The 21639-nt window shown below is 34.3% G+C and overlaps 5 protein-coding genes across 5 annotated transcripts; all 5 read left to right on the top strand.

The window, feature by feature from the left end:
- Positions 1 to 1681: 1681 nt before the first annotated feature.
- Cbr-sre-9 lies at positions 1682 to 4959 on the top strand (the record flags this gene model as incomplete). Its single annotated transcript, XM_045237176.1, has 7 exons — positions 1682 to 1779; positions 2040 to 2197; positions 3236 to 3271; positions 3621 to 3750; positions 3829 to 3994; positions 4043 to 4249; positions 4837 to 4959. The coding sequence occupies 7 exons, from the start codon at positions 1682 to 1684 to the stop codon at positions 4957 to 4959; spliced, it is 918 nt and encodes a 305-aa protein (XP_045093226.1).
- A 2080-nt stretch (positions 4960 to 7039) lies between these two features.
- Positions 7040 to 12701, top strand: CBG06490 (the record flags this gene model as incomplete). Its single annotated transcript, XM_045237175.1, has 9 exons — positions 7040 to 7376; positions 7436 to 7621; positions 8292 to 8584; positions 8627 to 8999; positions 9067 to 9167; positions 9244 to 9402; positions 11900 to 12034; positions 12081 to 12360; positions 12430 to 12701. The coding sequence occupies 9 exons, from the start codon at positions 7040 to 7042 to the stop codon at positions 12699 to 12701; spliced, it is 2136 nt and encodes a 711-aa protein (XP_045093225.1).
- Positions 12702 to 13571: 870 nt separating this feature from the next.
- On the top strand, positions 13572 to 14650 carry CBG06488 (the record flags this gene model as incomplete). Its single annotated transcript, XM_002647374.1, has 3 exons — positions 13572 to 13672; positions 13727 to 14433; positions 14481 to 14650. The coding sequence occupies 3 exons, from the start codon at positions 13572 to 13574 to the stop codon at positions 14648 to 14650; spliced, it is 978 nt and encodes a 325-aa protein (XP_002647420.1).
- Positions 14651 to 16885: 2235 nt separating this feature from the next.
- On the top strand, positions 16886 to 19260 carry CBG06487 (the record flags this gene model as incomplete). Its single annotated transcript, XM_002647373.1, has 7 exons — positions 16886 to 16989; positions 17037 to 17155; positions 17768 to 18042; positions 18123 to 18341; positions 18386 to 18529; positions 18575 to 18861; positions 19161 to 19260. The coding sequence occupies 7 exons, from the start codon at positions 16886 to 16888 to the stop codon at positions 19258 to 19260; spliced, it is 1248 nt and encodes a 415-aa protein (XP_002647419.1).
- Positions 19261 to 20638: 1378 nt separating this feature from the next.
- CBG06486 lies at positions 20639 to 21507 on the top strand (the record flags this gene model as incomplete). Its single annotated transcript, XM_002647372.1, has 3 exons — positions 20639 to 20930; positions 20978 to 21214; positions 21359 to 21507. 3 exons carry the CDS (start codon positions 20639 to 20641, stop codon positions 21505 to 21507), a joined length of 678 nt encoding a protein of 225 aa, XP_002647418.1.
- Between the last annotated feature and the right edge of the window lie 132 nt (positions 21508 to 21639).

Genomic DNA, 21639 nt, shown 5'->3' with positions numbered 1-21639 from the left:
GAAAATTCCCAAGTTCTCTAAAAAAATTGTTCAATGGCATCATTATTCTGGTACAAAAAAAAATCCAAGAAAAGTTCCAGACTTTTTCAGACAATTTTTTTAGGAAAGTTTCTGATTCAAAAAATTTTTCCGCATCAAAAAATTCAAAATCAGACAAATAAATCTCTTGAAGTTACAGGTTCCGGTTTTTAAAGTTATTAAAACTCTTATTTTCTGAAATCATGATTTTTTAAAGTTCGAGTTTCTGAAAATGAAAAAAAAAACTATACAGTTCTTATGATACTAAACTATCACAAGATCTAGATAACAATATATTCCCAGTAGATTTATTGTTTTCTAGTAGATACCATTAACGAAAAAGCGGAAAAATTAATCTTAGAAGGAAAAATAGAGAAAAATGATAAAGAAGAAAAATATTATCAAATCAAAGTTCTAAAAACATTTTTTTCCTAGTTCTAAAAACATTTTTTTTTCTAGTTCTAAAAACATTTTTTTCTAACTTTCCCATTCCAAAGTCAAATAAATCAAAGCGAAAAAAGAGCAATAACAAACTACAATTTCAGTGAATTGTATTTTTTTTCAGATTTCTTTCATATTCATTCTTCAGAAAATCACATAAATTCACTCTTTTTTTGAGTTCTGTTTCTTCTTTTTCCTTCGTTTTTCTCCTTTTTTAGTTTTCAATTTTTTTAAAACAAGTTCAAATTTTTTATTAAATTTTTATTCCATTTCGTAAAATACATATTCCTTCTTTGATTTGATAATTTTTTTCTTCTTTATCATTTTTCTCTATTTTTCATTCTAGCAATAAGATTAATTTTTCCGCTTTTTCGTTAATGGTATCTACTAGAAAACAATAAATCTACTGGGAATATATTGTTATCTAGATCTTGTGATAGTTTAGTATCATAAGAACTGTATAGTTTTTTTTTCATTTTCAGAAACTCGAACTTTAAAAAATCATGATTTCAAAAAATAAGAGTTTTAATAACTTTAAAAACCGGAACCTGTAACTTCAAGAGTTCGAAAACTCGCAGCAAATCTTACAGTTGAGAAAAGTTCAAAATTCCACGTTCATAAAAATTCAGAAGATTTGAAATTCAAAACTTTTAAAGCCCATAAACTCCAAAAATCCAGAATATTCGGGAACTCAAAAAAGTTCAAAATCAGCTGAAAACTGCGTTTGAGATTTTCTTCTTCATGGAAAACCCTTTCTTCATTTTCTACTTTGTTTTTTTTTCATTTTTGAATTTTTTTCTAGTTTCCCAGAAATTCAAAAATATTATCATTTCTTTTTTAATTTTTTTACTTTTTCATATTTTTCCCTTTTTTCCACAAATTCCAAGAAGGTCTGAAATGTTATCCATTTTTTATTGATTTTTTTCACTTTTTCCTAAACTTCGCTTTTCCAGACATTCCAGAAATTTCGAAAATGTTCCTCCCTCTTTCAATTTGTTTCCCTTCATTTCCTTTTTCTCCTATTATCTCATTTTTCCAGAAATTCCAGGAAATTTGAAAAAAAACTCCATTTTTTATCTTTTTTTTCCACTTTTCCCTATTTTTCCATTTTTCCAGAAATTCCAGAATATTCAGATACACTCCTCATTTTTAACAGTTTTCTTTTTTCGATTTTTCTGGAACCTTTTATCATTTGTTACAAAATTTGATAAATATCTACAGTATGCTCGGATATTTCAATCGTACTCATTCCCTGGAAGACGGCACGTGGTCCCTGTTCAGAATGCTTCTTCATTTTGAAGTCGTTCTAATTATCATTAAGTTCGTTTTTGAAAAAAGATTTTCATTATTATTTTCAAAACTTCCAAAATGTAGAAAATTTCAGTTTTGAAAAAAAATGATTTTTTTTCAATTTTCAAAAACTTATAATTTTTGAAAATTCGTAATTCAAAATTTCGAAAATTCCAAAAAAGTAATGTAATGCAACAAAAACGAAGTTTCTTGAAAACTAAACTTTTTTAATTTTCAAAACTTAAAAGTATAATTTCGGAAATTCCAAAAAAAAATTGTTGAATTTCCAGCATAATCTCGATTGCATTCTGGTTTTCTGTCATAATGTCGGCCAAGAATACGCATCCAAATGTACGAATCCTCAATGCATTTTATTATGGACAATACATGATACAGCTCAGCTTTTGGATAGTACAGCCAGTGCTTATTTGCTCAGAACAGTTGAATGGTGAGGTTCTGATCTTCCTGATATTTGCTTTTCTTGAATTCCTGGATTCCTGGATCACTGGATTCCTGGATTCCTGGATTTCTAGATTAATGGATTCCCAAATTATTGAATTCCCAGTTTTCTGGATTCCTGGATTCTTGGATTCTTGGATTCTTGGATTCTTGGATTCTTGGATTCTTGGATTCTTGGATTCTTGGATTCTTGGATTCTTGGATTCTTGGATTCCTGGATTCCTGGACTTCTGGATTCCTGGATTCCTGGACTTCTGGATTCCTGGATTCCTGGTTTCCTAGATTAATGGATTCCCAAATTATTGAATTCCCAGTTTTCTGGATTCCTGGATTCTTGGATTCTTGGATTCCTGGATTCCTGGACTTCTGGATTCCTGGATTCCTGGATTCCTAAATTTTTGGATTCTTGGATTCCTGGTTTCCTAGATTCCTGGATTTTTGAAATCCTGAACACCTAAATTTTTGTATTGCTGGATTCCTGGTTTCCTGGATTTCTTAAATTATCAAATTCCCAGATTTCTAGATTTCTATAACGCTGGATTCTTCAATTTTTTAGACTCCTGAACTTTTAATCTCTTGGAATTTTATTATCAGAATTCGAAGGATTTTGCTCTCTCTATTATTATCATTCTTTTCTATTCTGTAGAACCAAAACAATAAGTACATTTCTTCCCTGAAGATTTTTTTATTATGAGATCATAGACCTGAAATTTTATATTCCAGAATAGAAAAAACAACGAAATCGTATTATTCTCTGAAAACTTTCAGGAATTTGCGAAAATAGATTTTGCTCAACACCAAACTACATTTTTTCCAAACTAGTGAGTGATTTAGCTTTGAAATAGTTCAAAATAATGGATTTCTAGGCCACCAGGAGTTTTCTAGGTCTGCAAAGATTTTATAATGATGAGCAATCAGGCACTATTTACGTCATTTTCAGCACTTTCAGACTTGTAACTCATCGTTGTTACATCAAATTGTATAGAAGATGATTATCATGAGATTCTAACTGAAAAATTGTTTTCAGACGCTGACAAATTCTCAAATCAACTCTTCACACTTTGTAGCTATGTCAGAATTATTGGAATGTTTTATGGTGAGGGATTTTGAAATCAAGAAACTTCAGAAATTTTAGATAATCCGATACTCAAAAAATCCTTTGCAAATCCACAAATTCAGATATCCGGAAATTCTGAAGTTCTGGAATTCTGAAATTCTAAAATTCTAAAATCCTAAGATTCTAAGAATCTAAAATTTTGGAATTCTGAAATAATGGAATAATGGATTTCTGAAAATCTGGAATTATGCAATTCTGCAATTATGGAATTATGGATTTCTGAAAATCTGGAATTCAGAAATATGAAAATTCAGAGTTTCATGAAATTCAAAAATCCAACAAAAACAAATTTCAGCATTCACCGCTCTGCCTGCGCTGGTAATTGAACGAAGTGTAGCCACATTTTTATTGGAAAACTACGAAAAAAACCCAAATGTGTGCATTGGATTTTTGACGGTACTTATCCAGATGTTACCGCAGCCGCCGTGGGATCACATTTCAATCGGGGTGAGAAACCAATAGGTTAGAAGATAAAAAAACATCAAAATGTTTTTTTCAGCTAGAAGTACAGTAGTGCATACTGTAAGCGCAATCATTGCAAACTCATTAGCAGTCTGCTTGAACAAAATCAATCAGAAAATAAATGAGAAATATTTTTATGAGTCGGATCGAGTCACTTATTCACTGTCAGAAAGATTTCAAATTACGGAAAATATTAAAGCAGCGAAGGTTGGAAATTTTTTTAAAAGTCAATTTTTCAAAAATTTATTTATTCAGATGTTCGACAAAATAGTGTGGTCCATTGGCTTTTTCAATATAATTGTGAATTCTTGTCTTATACTGGACAACTACGATATCCCAACAACGTTTAAAAATTTAGCATCAGTGTCTTGTGATTTTTCAATTTTACTGTATGGATTAATTGTACCGGTAGTATATTACAATCAGACGGATTCATGGAAAAAAAGGGTGGCAGTTATGTTGGTGAGTTCTAGTAGTGTGCTCATGTTTTTTTAATCGGATGATTCGAGTTTCTGACTAAGGCTTTAATTCGGTCGGGATATTTAGCCGACCGACCGGCCACCGACCCCGCCGTTCGACAGCCGACCGAACTGACTGATCGGTCGGCGCGCCGACCGTTTTCGTGCATTTAAGCGTCAATGTGTTTGCATGCGCAGCATTGTTTTGTACGACAAACTGTTCACTAAATGCCTTGTTTGTCGTAGAATGAAATGCTGAGTACGAAAAAATTTGTAATTTGGTGCGCAAATGCACAAAAACGGTCGGTGCGCCGACCGATCGGTCAGTTCGGTCGGCTGTTGTCGGTGGTCCGTCGGCGGTCGTGATTTCCGACCAACCGGAATGGATGCCTTATTTCTGATTTTTCGAAAATTTTTATCTATTTTAATACTTCTCATCATAAAACTTCAAAATAATTCTGAAATAACAAAAAATGCGTATTCTATTTTACTGTTTCTGGAGAAAAAATATAGTTCGAATGTACAAATTTTCAAGTCTGAAAGTCAAAAATAGGTTTTCAAGTGCTAAAAACTAAAATTCGATTATTCCAGAAAGGCTGCTTCAAACCACGGGTCTCCCCTCTAAAAAGCACATTTGGGCAGGACATGGCACCTCATGGAGCCAAAGAAGAAACTACAAAATATTTCGAAATGTTAACTGATCAGTGGAAATAGATTTTTATTGTTTTTCATATTTTTAATAAATTTAATTTTTTAAAATTGAAATTGAGTTTTATGGAAGCCATGTAGAGGCCTCAATTACGTGCGATAGTGGATCCGGTGTTACTGAAAAAAGTTCCTATTTTTGTTCGAAGAAATGTATAAACTCACTTTCAAATGTGCCAAAAATTGAATCCCGTTTAAGACCGATTTGTTCGATTGGCCCTTCTTGTCGTTTTTCGAACTTTCCGGTGTACAAAAATACAAAAAGTCCCAATTGTAAAAATAAAATTAAAAGGCACAAAAATGCCACACATAATATTAAAGTGTCTTCGATGGTAGGCATAATATGGTGATGAATGATGAATATTTTTTTACGAAAAATTTATTTCTGGGATTTTGGCTTATCTACACCTCCTTGAGCGAAAAATCCGTATCAAAACAAAGCTAAAATTTCATGACACATAATAAAAATCGTATTATTTTTTATTGAATCCGTTGAAAACCTTCAATCGGGATAATATGCATAAGTTGATTTGAATTTACTGAAAAAGGTTTTTTTTTCTATTTTGAAGTAATTTATCTCGGTTCCTGTAGAAGATATCAAAATGTTGTAAACTGATAAAATATTGGTGATATTAAAATGAACGTTTCTTAGGTTAAAAACTTTTCAAAATCTTTCACAGGAAACAAGGTAACTCGGGTCAAAGTTGACGAGAAGTCGAAAACTTACATTTCATTTTTCGATTCACCCGCTCCGGTGTTCTTATCATTTTATCATAGTAGATAAACGAGAAAAGTACACATTGTAGCACTAAAATAAAAAAGCATAAGAATAAAATGAATAATATCAGATGATCCTCTTGAAAAGACATCAAATTAGAACTCAGGTGAGAAAATTCTGGGATTAAATACAGAAAAGAAGCCATTAGCGAAAATAATTTCATAGGATTATATTGTTTTTTTAAGAGAAGCAATGATTTTTTCTCTATTCAAATCCGCTTGACGCATGTTTTTGCTTCCGGCCACTTTTTGGTGAGTTTTACAACATAGATCAAAGATACTGCAGCGAAAAAATGACAACTTTGGACTTGACAATTTTGCACCTGGACGCTTTAGAATCGGTTACAAAGTTGTTAGTTGCGAATTGATCAAATATTGCGAAACCTATTGACTATTCTGCAACTATGACTATTCTATAACTGAAACGAGTTGCAAAATTGCTCGGTGCAAAAAAAATGTTAGGAAAAGAAGGAAAATTGAAAAAATCAGAATTCGGGTCATCAAATTTTTTGGAACATTTAAAACAAATGAAAACTTGAGTAAAGTAATAGAGAAATTAATTATTTTTGAATGGAAAATGAATTTTTAGGAATAATGACAAAAAAAGAAGATTCCGAGATTCAGAGATTTGAAGATTCTGAGATTCTGAGATTCTGAGATTCTGAGATTCTGAGATTCTAAGATTCTGAGATTCTGATGTTCTGAGATTCTGAGATGCTGAGATTCTGAGGTTCTGAGATTCTGAGATTCTAAGATTCTGAGATTCTGATGTTCTGAGATTCTGAGATGCTGAGATTCTGAGATTCTGAGATTCTGAGATTCTGAGATTCTGAGATTCTGAGATTCTGAGATTCTGAGATTCTGAGATTCTGAGATTCTGAGATTCTGAGATTCTGAGATTCTGAGATTCTGAGGTTCTGAGATTCTGAGATTCTGAGATTCTGAGATTCTGAGATTTTGAGATTCTAAGATTTTGAGATTCTGAGATTCTGAGATTCTAAGATTCTGAGATTCTGAGATTCTGAGATTCTGATGTTCTGGGATTCTGAGATTCTGAGATTCTGAGATTCTGAGATCCAGCAAATTGAAAAAGTTGAAAATTAGAATAATGGAAAAACGGAGAAATCAAAAAATCGAAAAATGGATGATTCAAAAAATGAGCAATCTAGATTTGAAAACTTTAAATTATAATTCCAAGAACACACCACCCTATAATTATTTCAAAGTTGAATAACAACATATTCTGTTTGCGCTATACTCAACTATTATATATCTAACTTCACATCATTTTTCACTCATTTAATGAAAAAGAATGCACCAAATTCTACTTTCCCTCCTCTTACCAACTTTATTCGCTTTCCAACACCAATGTGGATTACCTTCATTTATGGGAATAGATTCATCCTATCCAGCACCAGATCCCAGTTGCATATTTAATGATTCTTTGATAACCCGAGAAAACCTGAAAAGGTTTCCAAAGGATTGTACAACAGTTTGTGCAAATATCACATTCGATTCTACATCGGGTTTGACTGAAAAAGAAATTAATGGAACATTCTCGACGCTAAGAGTTTTGTTTGGAACTCTCAAAATTGAAGGGACCAATTTCAAAAATCTCAATTTCTTTTCATCACTACAGGTCATTTTTTGTAAGTTTAAAAATATTTGTAAACTATTTTGAAGAAAATAAAAAACTTTGAACATTCAGATGGCATCATAATAATCAACAATCCAAAATTAACGGATATTACGGCTTTTAAACGTTGGTCTGCCTATGAAGTATTCACAACGCATGTTTTTGGAAATTCCGCTTTGGATTTTGAACCGTTTTGCGATCGGGATTGGGATAGGCAATACACCGATTTCAATGTTTATGGTAATTTGAAAAATTGTGGTAAGTGAAAATTCGAATTTATCAGAAACTTCAGGAATTTATGAATTCGCGAAATTTCTAAATTCCATCAGTTTAGAGACTTGACTTCGTTTAAAGAGGGGGGGGGGGCACATCTTGAAGTTTTGTTCAAGTAAGCCTCTCGAGGATTTGAACTTGTGAGACGAGTATTGAAGGGCGGCGCCTTTACCGACTGAGCCACGCAGGCAAAGGTAGAGCAGGATCCCGATGGCGGGCCTTATCGCACCTGGACCTAGCTAATTCTTTTTTTTACATTTTTGGGGACATAATACGTCATCAGGTGAAATTTGAAGAAGAAAAAAAGATAATAGAACAGGTTTGACCTGAATTCACACTTCAGATTATCAAACACCTGTTACTAGGATCGGACATAGAAGAATACCGCACTCGAGATATTCCTCTGGATATTCCCAGAAGGGAAACTGTTGGTTTCGTTTTTTTGAAAATAACTTTGGAATAAAGAATTCATTCGGTCGGGACATTTACAGAGATTTACCGAAATGTTTTTTTTTGGAAATTTGAAAATAAACCTTTACAGTAGCGATTCCGGCAATTTACGAAAAACTCAAAAAATTGTATCATTTAATTTCAAAAGTCACAGTTTTTTTCGATTTTTGAATAGTTTAAAAAATGTTTTCTTTCATCATTTCAGGATGCAAAAACGTGCGAATCGAACCGAAATCTCTACCGTACTACCGAAACTGTACAACCATAACTAGCGGATCATATAATGGTCTCAAAATCACCCAAACCAGTCAATCCATGGATTTATCTGGTTTCTTACTTTTAAAAAACTTGTCATCAGAACTAAAAGTCTATAACACTCAACTAGAAGATTTGTCATTTCTCAAAAATCTGGAAGTCATCGATGCTGAATTTGGATATAAATTTTTGAGCATTATGGATAATCCCAACCTTAAACGTCTTGGTTTTGAGTCTTTGAAGGTAAAGAAAGTTTTTTTGCATAAAAAAAATAGAAAATTCCAGACCATTCTCCCAGAAAATAACACATTTACAATGGAAATCAAATCGAATCATCAAGATTTTTGCATCACTACAAATGAGCTACAGGTTCTTGCAGTGCACAGAGTTGACTTTTTAATGACCCAAATGAAATTATGTGAAGATTTGAATCGAAGAGATGGAGAAAAAGTTTGTCATTTTGGAGATTTGAGCACTATGGATTCCGATTGTCTGCATATAATTGGAGACGTTTCGATAAATAATGAAAATGAGAAATTTGTCGGAAAGCTTAAAAATGTTACATTTATCTATGGTTCTTTGACAATCAAAGGTACGGAGGAATTGGAAAGTTTAGACTTTTTATCGAATTTCAGACAAGCGGCGAATCTTAAAATTGGTGAGCAAAAACCTTTTTTTTTTAATCAATTTTTTTGTTTCTTTTTAGAAAATGCATGTTTTTCCAGATGGCGAACGGTCAGACTTCACACCTGAATTTGACCAAACTCCTATGGTTCGAATTATTTCGAACGAAAAACTACAGAAAGTTTGGTTGCACAGTATGAGAGTAAGTTTCAAGAATCCGTTTAAATTTATGTGACACAAAATTATATTTTCCCGAAAAAAGCAAAAATTATTTTCAGTCACCACCTTATCCACAACCTGAAGGAACTCATCGTATAATTGAAATCGATGGAAACTCTATGGAAATTTTCAGAGATCAAAGAGAATGTTTGTTGTTTCAAAAACTGACACAATCTCAAATCAAATATAATAAACAAAGCTGTTGTGAGTTTGGAAAGGTTTTTTGTTCAGAAGTACAGTAATCCGGATGTTTCAGCAAAATTGGAGCCTGCAACTACAGTAAACCCCATTGGGTCTGTGACGGATTCGGTTGAAAATTTGGAGACTACAACGAAAAACTGCAATTCTAAATTCTGGAATTTTTTCATTTTTATTTTGGCATTATTTTTCTAAATTCTAGATTTTTAAAGCTATCTAACTATTATATGTATTTTTTCATATATTTTTTCATTTTTCCATTTTTTCAAAAATTTTCCAATGACTACAAGATTCACCTACAAGCTTTATCAGTGTTTTCTTCCCCAAATATGGTTCAAAAATTATAGAAACTTCTAGTGATTTCATTTTACATAATTTTTCACCCGATCTGTCCAAATTAGTAATTTTCATGACTTTGACATTTAAAATTATCATCCAATCAAAAGTTATAAAAAAGGCTTGAAGAATTATGAAAATCGCTAATTTGAAAAAATAAAAAATCTCATATTTTTCATATTTCATCTTCTCACTTTGGAGATTTTTTCTAACATGGAATGACTCCCAAGTGTTACCCTCGGAAAAAAGCGAGAACTATATGGTTGGATAGAGCGTAAAAAGTTATTTTAGATTCCAAACGGAATAGTAGGTAAAAAATTTTTTTGGGAGTTATGGTCCAAAAAATACCAAAAAATGCCTAAATTTTCAAAAATTAATAACTTTGTCAGTTTATGTCCGTTTGTTGAAATTTAAAAAGCAGTAGATAGACAATTAAATTGAACATTAGAGAATAAAATTTTTTGCTTTTTTTCCTATTGATTGGATTATTGATTTTTCGAAAAAATCAAAAAATTTTTCAATATCTCAAAAATCCTAGGTTAACTTCTTTTTTCATTATGACCATTGAATTCAACACATTTGATTTACTATAGAAACATATCAATATCCTGGGGGAAATCATGCTCACACAAGTTATGCCGAAAAATATCGATTTTTGGTACTTGGCTTCTTTGAATTCGTTGTCTTCGGCGGTCGGTATGGTGAGGGGCGTACTTGTTTTTGTAATTTTTACTTGCGTATCGTTTGCCTAGAGTGTTTGAAATAGAATCCTGCGACATACAAAGTCAATTTTTCAAATGCCGTACCATTTCTTAAAATCATCATCTTGAAAAAAGCAAAATTTTGACATGTGACAGGGCACATCTATAGTTAAACTTGATAGAAACGGCCAAACTATTTTTTTATCATAATTAGAAGAACATAATCTTATCAACGGCTTGAACAGAATTTCGATTTAGGCCCTAGAATCAAAAATATTTACGATTTTCCGAGCCTGACCCCTATTTTTGGTGAAGTGTGACATGTGACAGGGCACATCTATAGTTAATCTTGATGGAAACAGCTAAACTTTTGTTTAAACATGAATAAAATGACAAAATCTTATCAACGGCTTGAACAGAATTTTTAATTAGGCCCTAAAAATAAAAATATTCACTGATGATGGGACACCTTTTGTTTTTGATCATAACTTGAGAACGAAAAAAATATCAAAAAAACTGTTAACGCCATTCGATTTAAAATTTAAAAATACTATTAAACAAATGTTATTGGTTTTTTTCGTATCGTGAAAATAGGTGAAATGGAAAAAGGTCGATTTCGGCTGTCCGAAGCTGGAATGATATCTTTCGGAAATCGTTCATTTAACCTACTTTCACCACAGGGACCAAGTTGATTCCACTTTTTCTATGTTCAAGCCGCTGATAATATTCTGCCATTTTAATCATGTTTGAACAAAAGTTTAGCTGTTTCCATCAAGTTTATCTATAGATGTGCCCTGTCACATGTCACACTTCACCAAAAATAGGGGTCAGGCTCGGAAAATCGTAAACATTTTTTAATTTAGGGCCTAAATCGAAATTCTGCTCAAGCCGTTGATAAGATTACGTTTTTCTGATTATGTTAAAAAAATAGTTTGGCCGTTTCTATCAAGTTTAACTATAGATGTGCCCTGTCACATGTAAAAATTTTGCTTTTTTCAAGATGATGATTTTAAGAAATGGTACAGCATTCGAAAAATTGACTTTATATTTTTCGGCATAACTTGTGTGAGCATGATTTCCCTCGGGGTATTGATATGTTTTTATAATAAATCAAATGTGTTGAATTCAATGGTCATAATGAAAAAAAAAGTTAACCTAGGATTTTTGAGATATTGAAAATTTTTTTGATTTTTTCAAAAAATCAATAATCCAATCAATGGGAAAAAAATTAAAAAATTTAATTCTCAAATGTTCAATTAATTGTCTATCTACTGTTTTTTAAGTTTCAACGAACGGACATAAACTGACAAAGTTATGATTTTTTTGAAAATTTAGGCATTTTTGGTATTTTTTGGACTTCCCAAAAAAAATTTTTTACCAACTATTCCGTTTGGAATCTAAAGTAACTTTTTACGCTCTATCCAACCATATAGGTCTCAATTTTTTTTGAGGGTAACACTTGGGAGTCATTCCATGTAAGCCGATTTGTCCATCTGGATTCAAAAAAACGAATGACAAATGTTTGAAACTCTATACAAAAAGTTTGAAACATTTGGAAGCGGAACATGAGTTTTCACAATTTGGAGGAACTTTGGCAACTATCAAAACTGCAGTGGTAAGTCATTTTCTTTTGTAAAACTGTGTAAAATTCCAGTTTATAGGACAACCGTGCCATTTATACATTGGCCGCAAGCGCTGGAGTGAATTCCATTTGGATTGGATTATTCTGCTACGCAAATGGAAATTCTACACTCTGTGTTCATGATGATGACTCGGGACCAATGATTTACACAAGTTTCACATTTGGAGATCCGAATTTACAGGGAAATGATGGATGCGTTTACATGCGGACATCCGGACGAACAGCGGCACAGTGGGTGACATCGTCTTGTGGAGTGGCTGGGATGCCTTTTGTTTGTGAAACGCCGTTGACTTTGGGGGGTTAGTGAAATTTGAAATGTTCGGGATAAATTTGAAAAAAAATTTATTTTCATTTTTTGTACATTTCAGATCAAACTTGTATTCATAACTACAATGGGTACTGCTATCTTCCATCCCATGAGCTCAACCTTCACAAAAACGACACATCTAATGCAACATATTCTAAAGCTAGCGCCATTTGTGCCTCCTACAATGCCACGTTGGCTTCGATTCATTCGAAACCTGAAGTTGATTATATTCATGCACTGTTCAAAAGTTCAGGAGCACCAGGACTTCTTCTAGGAGCTATTCCAGTTGATGGCTTTTATTGGAATGATAGTCTAATGAATCCTGTTTTCTGATGGATTTGGCAATGAAACCAAATTATGGATTATGGTCAAAAACATATTGTCATAGTAGAAATAACTTTCTGTGTAAACGGAGAATTTCACAGGAGGGACTTCCAGAAAAAAACGAACGACGTTTGAACAATGAAAGGTTTGCGATACTTTTACCAATCGCGTAGCTTAGCAATCAATTTTCAGACACCCAGTACCTGGACGACTCTAACTGCAATTCAACCTTTATTATGTCTCCAGGAACAATTTCGTCTTTTGGCTACCCAATTTCCAAGCCTCCTATAACCACTTGCACCTGGAACTTGGCCGCGTTCGGACCGTACAGAATTGGAATATATTTCACGGATTTCTCAGTGTGTTTATCGGTTTATATTTACGACGAAAATGACAACTTGATCGGGATGCCAGGACACGAAATTAGCTCATTTCAAGTGTTAGCTCCTGGCAACGTGGTGAAGATGGTTCATGACTCGAAGTATGATGCTGCCTATGGGTATCATGGATTCAAGGCGACCATTTTACCATTTTTAATTTCTTTTTTCTTTGTTGATAAAATAAAAGTTCATTTCTTTGATCGGCGGTACATTTGGCTGAAATTCAAATTGTCATTGTTTGTTGGGATGCTACACGTGCTCCCTCCACACCAAAACACATACCAGTTAAGTTAAAACACGAAAATGATGTGTGAAAGCAAAAAACGAGTGCTTCAGCACATGTGGTTTGGTCGAAAAGACCCGATGAATCAAAAAGTTACTAGAGGAATAAACTCTAGTGACATGTGCTTGGGAGAATTATGATAACTGTCATGATAGAAACACATGATGAGAAGAGTTTGTATAAATACTGGGAGGAAGGATGGGCTAGGGAGAAATCATGCTTCGTGAAATTTTGGTTTTGGCATTTTTATACTATGTGAATGCGGATGCAGATATCAAAGGACCACTGACAGATGATTTTCAAGCATGGCTAATGCAGTGAGTTTCTTCCAAGTTAGAACTTTCATCGTAACTTCAACATTCCACTTTCAGACACGGTTACGCCTCCTATGACTTCGTTCGCGCTGACTATGGAACTCAAGGAAGTTATGGAGGAAAAACATCCAGTACCCCAAAAGCTGTTAACACTCCAGTAGTTTTCATTCACGGAAACTCTGACTCGGCTCTCAAAAGTGGCTCCTTAGCAAGTGGATGGTCCAACTCCATCGGCTACTTCCTGGACCATGGATATACCAGTGCAGAACTCTACGCAACATCTTGGCAAGACACGAGCCCATTAAATGCGTCGAAGAGAACCCACGACTGTACCGATCTGATTCGCCTTCGAAAGTTTCTAGAAGCAGTTTTGGCGTATACAGGTGCCCCAAAAATCTCAGTGGTTAGCCACAGTATGGGTGTGACTTTGGCCAGGAAAATTGTCAAAGGAGGATCGCTGACCGCACCGGATGGGTCTTGTAACTTGGGACTTCCGTTGAACAAACAGGTCGAAGTGATGATCGGAATCTCCGGCGCCAACTATGGATTGTGCAATTGTGAAGGAGGAAGTGCGTCGTTGGAGAAGACGTGCAATAGAGACAATGGTCTGTGGCCAGGGGATTCTTGTGGATTGAATTATTTGGATTGCGGGTTGTACCCATTGGTTTGGCCATGCAGTGGAGTCAATTATTCCTCGTTTTTGATGCAGTTGAATTCAGATAAGAATAAGGAAGCCGATTATGTATTCAGTATGTGGAGTCTGGGTGAGCTAAAAATTATTTGCCCAAGGTGTCTATTGATGGCCTTTCAGCCGATGACGTGATTCTATACGGAGACATGGTTTGGGGACGATCCACTTCTTTCATCCCAACCTCGGACGGAAAAGTTGTCTATCATGTTTATACGCATATGGAGAGTAAGGAACTGACATCTGCGGATCAGTACCAGATGGTCAAGGACAAGACGGTGCCGTCCGTCTAAATGTTATTTGTTTCATTTGCACATTATTGCTGTAGATTTGTACAATAAAATGTCGGTGATAAGAAAAGAGGATTAAATGCAGGTTGGGAGGTACACACGTGTTGGCAATGTGGTCGCATAAGACATTTTTGGTGATCTGACTAAAACACAAAATGTTTCAGCCAAAATTGAACAAAGAAGACCTCTGGGGAAGCAAAAAAGTGCATAACTTTGCTCAAAATGGTTCAATCGCCCAAAAATTAATGATAAAAATAACTGGAACGTTTTGTAAAGAGGATCAAAAATTTAAAAATTCAATTGCTTTTTTTTTACTTCGAAGGTTTTTTTCAAAACCATACGGTACCCCCATTCCCAGAGTACCATGATATGTGATGATTTTTAGGCAAAATGTCATGGTACCATATGGCATACTTCTAACAGTACCATATGGAACTTCTTGGAACCATATAGTACCACTCTAAGCTCCCATATCATTTGCAGACATCAAAGCTGCTGTCATCAATTCGTATTCGTCAGTGGAAGGACTAGTCCAAGATGGCCAGGAATATTCCATCGACAACTAGCTGATCAATACTGTCAGAAACAAATTAGGGATTCCAACAACAAAATGTACGCTTGTGGAAAATTGGCGACTTAATTAATCTATAATTAGTTGGATAATTAATGAAATATTTGATGATTGTTGAAAGATGGGAACTTTTTTGATAGAAAAACATTTAAACAGAAATTTTTAATTAAAAAAAAAGAAGAAATTTGAATTTAAAAAATGGAAAATTGAAATTTTGTGGAAATTTGAGCATAATATATTATCCTATTTTTTGAAAATTCTGCAAACCTTTCAAAAAGGTTTTGCTTATTTAATTCATTTTGAATTCATTAAAATTCATAATAATTCGTTAATTTCAGGGATTCAGAAATTCAAAAATTTCGGGAAAATTTTCAGATTTTTGAATTCGAAAAATTCCGAAAAAAACGAGTTCTGCAATAAAGTTCTATTTTTTCCATTTATCCGCACAATTCTTGAGCAGTTGCCGAACAGCTTCGAAAATTTTGATGAAATCGCGCCGCAGGCGCAGTACTTTTCAATTCTGGTTAAAATTCTGAAAACCTCCGAAATTCGAATGTAAGAAACAGAAAAATGTTACTGTAGTCACAGTAATAATTAGAGTACGCGTAGAAGGTATTGCCGGAACAAAAAACTGCGACCTCGGTGTATGCAGACTCAGTACAAAAAGCAGAGTGTTTTGCACTAAGTCTGCCAACACGCAGATCGCAGTTTCATAATTCCGACAATATATATGTGTAAACAGACATAAGCATTTCTTTTTGATACTATCAGTGTTGTACTTTCAGATCTCAAACTGGGGTTTTTTAATGATAGTTCCCTTCCCTTGATTCTCGTATCGTCATTCCTAGAACAGTTCACAGTGCAGTTAAAATTAATCTGTCATTTTTTATATTAATGGGAAATACGTATCGGGAGAAATGAGAACGGGACGCCATCCTATATAACGACCACCGGGAGGTTTAGTGAAAACTATTCATCACCGTCCATCCGCACCATTACATTCCATTTAGCCGTTCTAGGAAAAGGTCAAACAAAAAAGTGGAAATGGTGGATTTCTTGGTTGGGCGTCCAGGATTTTTTCATTGGTGAGAACTGCGAGGCTTTCAGAACTTGAGTTTGCTCCGCGACGAACACATATACTTGTGTTAAAATATGCTTTGTAGGTAGTCTCGACGCGAAAGCAGGATAAAACATTGCTTATTGTGAGTCATGTTTTTTTTATTCAGGTAACCTGCAAAAAACTAAGTGAACAAACCAATCCCGGTTGAAACTTTGTGAAAACTGAAGAAAACTATAGGGAACGTAATTATCCACTGTTCCCTGTAATTTCCTACAATTTTCCCGAAAGTTTCAGCCAGATTAGTTTTTTTTCCTTTTGCAGGTTCCCACTAGGTTCCAAAAAGCGTGGCCAGAAATCGCGCCCCAGTTAATTTTTAAGCCAGATGAAATACACATTGACCTATTTTCGCCCTTGCGTACATTTCATCAGTAGTTTTTTTTGCACTGCTGTTTTCCTGTTCGATGTTACGCCGAAGATGCATCCGTTTTCTCGCACACACTTCTTCCGAAAATCGGAAGAAAACGCCACCCACTTTTAGGGTTAGCGCTTGATTCTGTTTTAGAAGACCCTTTGTTCGGATTCCAGATTAAAAAAGATCCGGTAGAGAATGCGCATAGACATTCAATGCTTACGTGGATTGACCATATCTTTTTTCTTAATTTATCACTTATTTCCACTGGTTTTTGTAAACGGATACCTGGGAGTCGATATGTAAGTTCGATGGAATCTCTCTGATTTTACAAATGTCTCATTTTCAGGTTCTTTGTTATTAGCGGATACCTAATGGCTCGAACATTAAACCACTCAAAAATTCACAATATTTCTGATATTTTGAATCGCAGATTCAAAAGAATTCTTCCGTTATATTACCTGTTTTGTGCGGTTCCAATGCTTTGATCAAGCGCATGCCAGAAGTTCCGGAAAAAACCAAAGAATATGTACAGAAAGTAGTGCCATCCAAAGAATATGTACAGAAAGTAGTGCTAAATTTGCGATAAGGACATAAAACTTTGCACATCTACTAATGAAGAGGGGAAAAATGTGGACAAAAATCGATGCACGAAAAGCTTGCGTTAAATTTCTCAAGCCCTTTTTGAATTGATCCTTAGAATTTTTGTAAACACCAAAATATCAGAAAAAAGTCAAAATTTTTCAATTTTACAGAAAATCCGAAATTCCGCTGTGATGACAATGAGTTGTGATGACAATGAACTTGAGCAACATTTTTCTTTTTTCCCATTGTTTTTTTTCAATTTTTGAACAATTTTTTTTTCTGTTATCTCTCCACAAGCTTTCAATGTTTTGTTTTCTAACATTTTCAAACTTATTGCAAAAAAAAGCTCAAACTTATTGCATTTTGCTCATTCAGGCGGGCGCTGCACATCATGAAATCACATTTTTGTTTATGACTTTCAAAATTTTCATCAGCGGACCATATCGAAAAATTGTTAACCACATTAATTCCGCTTCAATGACAAAAAAGTTTCAGGTGACGAGTTTTTCTTTCTAAAAACTGCACAAAACGTTTTGAACAAAATTTTTATACGAAAAATGGATTTCGAAAACATCTCTCCATTGATTCGCACTTGTGACTATCGTGGACAATCTAGCTATTGCTATATCCCTCTTTTCGTTGGCCAAATTGTATACGCACTTCCTTGCTCAATGTTCTATTTGTATGTGATTCTGAGAATTATGAAATTCGGATCGCAAAATGTATTTTCTGATATATTTTTTAAACTGTACGCCTTGGATGGAATTGTGGTAATAATTATTCAAAAATTATTGTTTAAAGGAAACTAGGCATCAAATTCCAAAAAAAATTATCCATCAGAAAAATTCAGAGTCTTCTTGTGCTGGTCATGGATTTCGGTTTGACTCGTCCATTGATTTATGTAAATGCCATGTGCCATGTATTTTGGAAATTGTTCCCCCGTCCGACTTATATGCTGACCCCGTATTTATTCTTGTTCAATTACTTTCAATTTGCCAAATTTTTTTCGATAATTTTGTTATCCGCAAATCGATTCACAAGTGTGATTTATCCCATGAGACATAAAGCGGTGAGTTTAAAATTTGAGAAAAATTCTCATATTTCATTTTTCAGTTTTGGAAGAAGTATGTAAAGTTTGCTATAATGATTTGTATATTATCACCTATTTGTTTCACTTGGCATCTGGCAATTGCCCCTGCTAGGTTTGACCCGTATGTTGGTGAAGGAATCATAGGATACGAGTCGTTGGTTCCATTTGTGGGTCGAAACAATTCTCCGAATACCAGAAATTATTACTTTCAGATTCATACCCGACATTTTAAGTTGTTTGTCAGTTCGATAGCATTTATATTCCTTCTACTGACCAATATAAAAATGTACAAATTTATCAAAAAATACCAAAGCTCTATGAAAAGTTTTGAAAAATCACTTGCACAGTCTACAGTAATCATGACTAGTGTTTTCATTTTCTATATGATCGTACAAACTATTCTTATCATTTTTTCCACCACTTTTCTAGTTGATCACTTATTTTTCGGAGGCATTTTGAAGAAAGTCGAGTGTTTTTGCAATGATTTATTTTTGTTGAGGTTTGTGACTTCAGCAAGTATTTTTTAAAAATTGTTGGATACCGTAAACACTGTAATAGAACGTCCACCCCCAAACTTTCAACTTTGAAGCAGGTCATCTCATTTCCTATGAGAGATATCAAAAAGCGATAAACTGGCAAATTTTGCTGATATTATGATAAGACTTTTGTCAGTTAACCACTTTTTGATATCTTTTATGGGAAGTGAGATAAATTGGCTCAAAGTTGATGGTTTGGAGGGCGTTCTACAGTGCGCGTCATGGTCATTTTTTGCATCACCCCATTTTTTGAGGGTTTCAGAAAAACTAAAAAACTAAGAGAAAAACGGCTGATGCCATTCGATTCAGCATCCCAAAAAACCTATGTGTCCCCTAAATCAAGTACCAGTCAAGTTTATTAGGACTACAGTATCCAAAAGTCTGTCTGCACACCGCGTCATAATGATAGCACCACCCTGGAAAACGTAAAATCTCATGTTTATTTGAGAAACAAATTGAGATGTTTTTGTTGGAATTCGTCAAAATAGTCATGAAACAGTCTATTTTGACAGTCTGCACAAAAATTGATGTCTCTATTCAATTTTTAGAGAAAATTATTTTCAGACATTTCCGTCATTTTTTGGGTTTCCAGATTAAATCTTGAATAACTTTGCTCCTGGATAAAATTATGAGCTGGAATTCATAGAAAATATCTTGTGAATGCTCGCAGTCATGTTGCAATTGTTCAAGGCATTCATGAACTCAGGTAGCTCATAATTGAGATTTTGGAAATGAAAAAAAAAATGAAAAAAAGCCAAAAATGGAAATTTTTCAAAGAAGTGTAAAACGTTCAAAAGATACTTGTCCAGGATGGTGTTATCATTATCACGCAGTGTGCAGACAGACTTTTGGTTACTGTAGTCCAGTGTGTGACTACCGATTGTCACTTACCGGTAACGGCATTTTTGGTAATTTTGCCGGTAATTTACCGGTAAAAATTTACCGAAATTTACCGGTAACCTACCGGTAAATTTAAAAACTACCGAAAATTTACCGGTATTTTACCGGTAAATTTTCGGTAAAATTTTTATTTTCCTCGAGGAATACACGAATGTTTTTTTTCTGCTGTTTCACTAGTTTTTTTAAATGTCGCAGTTCTAAAACGTCGTAGTTCTAAAATGTCGCAGTTCTAAAAAATCGCGGTTCCAAATTTTGAAAAAAAAAAACAGAAAATTTTCCTAGAAATTACCGGTAGTTTTCGGTAAATTTACCGGTATTGTACCGGTAAATTACCGGTAAGTTACCGGTAAAAAGAGTGCTTACGGTAATTTCAGCTCGCCAATCGTCCTGCTCATTATGAATAAACGGCTCCGCACAGAAATTTTCGGAAAATCTAAACAAATCCATCCGGGACCTATTCATATCGAAAAATCTTCTAGAGCATCTGCTTCGAAAAATCAGAATTTGTTGAAGAAGATTTTCTGGAAATTTTGATGTTAATTTTTTTCTGAAAGTTTATATTTTAAATGTATTTCCATTCAAATTTCACATAACTCAAAAAGAAATCTTCATTATTTTTTAGCTCCCTTATAATTTTGCTTATATCATTTTCAGACTTTCACACTTCATAAACCGCAGGCGTGAGAAATCCAAAAAATTGGATTTCAGCTTTCCCACTTTTCAATTTCCGCTGTATTGCCAAGCTCAAAAGCTTTCCTCATTCTGTTGTAATCTGATTCAAAAAGGGTAGCTGGTGTTAGGTGCGAAAAAAATAAACCAGCTGTTTTTTTTTTGGCTCAAATGACGTGGCTGCTATTGATTTTTCTTGGAAGTGTAAGATCACAATTTGCACCTCCAATTGACCCAGTTATTGAGACTACCACTGTTTCAACAGGTGTAACTACTCAAACTACTATAACAACATCAGATTCGACTACTATTCCTACAAGCCCTCCCACAGATTCTCTGCCAACTACTACGGTAGTAACTACGGTAGTTACTACAGCAGCCCTCTCAAAAACTACTGAAAATCCAACAACATATTCTAGTTCGATTTCTCCAACTTCAACTACTCCAAAGCCTTCAAGATGTGGTAATTTTATATCAGATTTTCTATGTTCTGCCCCTTCCAACTTGTAGAACCAAAATGCACATTCCAAGTAGCCTACATAGAATCTGCCAATTTGAAAAAATTCCCGAAAAGTTGTACAACTGTCTGTGCTGATCCATTATCAATTCAACATGATACGGATTTGACGGAAAAACAATTGACAAATGCGTTAAAAAATATGAAACATCTGATTGGGAGTTTACTGGTCACCAGAACCAAGTTTAGTAGTGGAAAGTTTTTGGCTAATTTGGAATCTGTGGATTGTGGTGGGTTTGCTTTGAAGGTCCAGGCATCGACCGCGTAGCTCTTGTTTTGTGAAAAATGACACCAAAGGTACGATGTCCAGGCATCGACCGCGTAGCTCTGGTGTCACCTGTGTAGCTCGTGAACGTATGTAAATTCAATTTCAGACAACATTGGTCAGTTCAAATGGAGTTTGAACGAGAATCTCACAGAAGTTGGGCTTACAAATTTGAAATCTGTTGCCTGTCAAGTTGAAATTACTTCGAATCCGAAGTTGGCAAAATTAAACTTGCCGAATATGATGGTGAGTTTATAATCTGAAACTAGGGTTGGCTTGGGGGCGAAAAGGGGCGATCCCCGCCCCGGGAGGCGGTATACTTTGCGTAATTGCGCGTAACTGAATGGACCAATTGACTTGAAAATTTCAGGGTAGCCTAATTGGGTACCC

The sequence above is a fragment of the Caenorhabditis briggsae genome, assembly GCF_000004555.2.
Source record: "Caenorhabditis briggsae complete genome, chrV, whole genome shotgun sequence".
NCBI classification, from domain to species: Eukaryota; Metazoa; Nematoda; class Chromadorea; order Rhabditida; family Rhabditidae; genus Caenorhabditis; species Caenorhabditis briggsae.
Note: the sequence above shows the minus strand (reverse complement) of the source record. Positions and strands in the feature narration are given on the sequence as shown.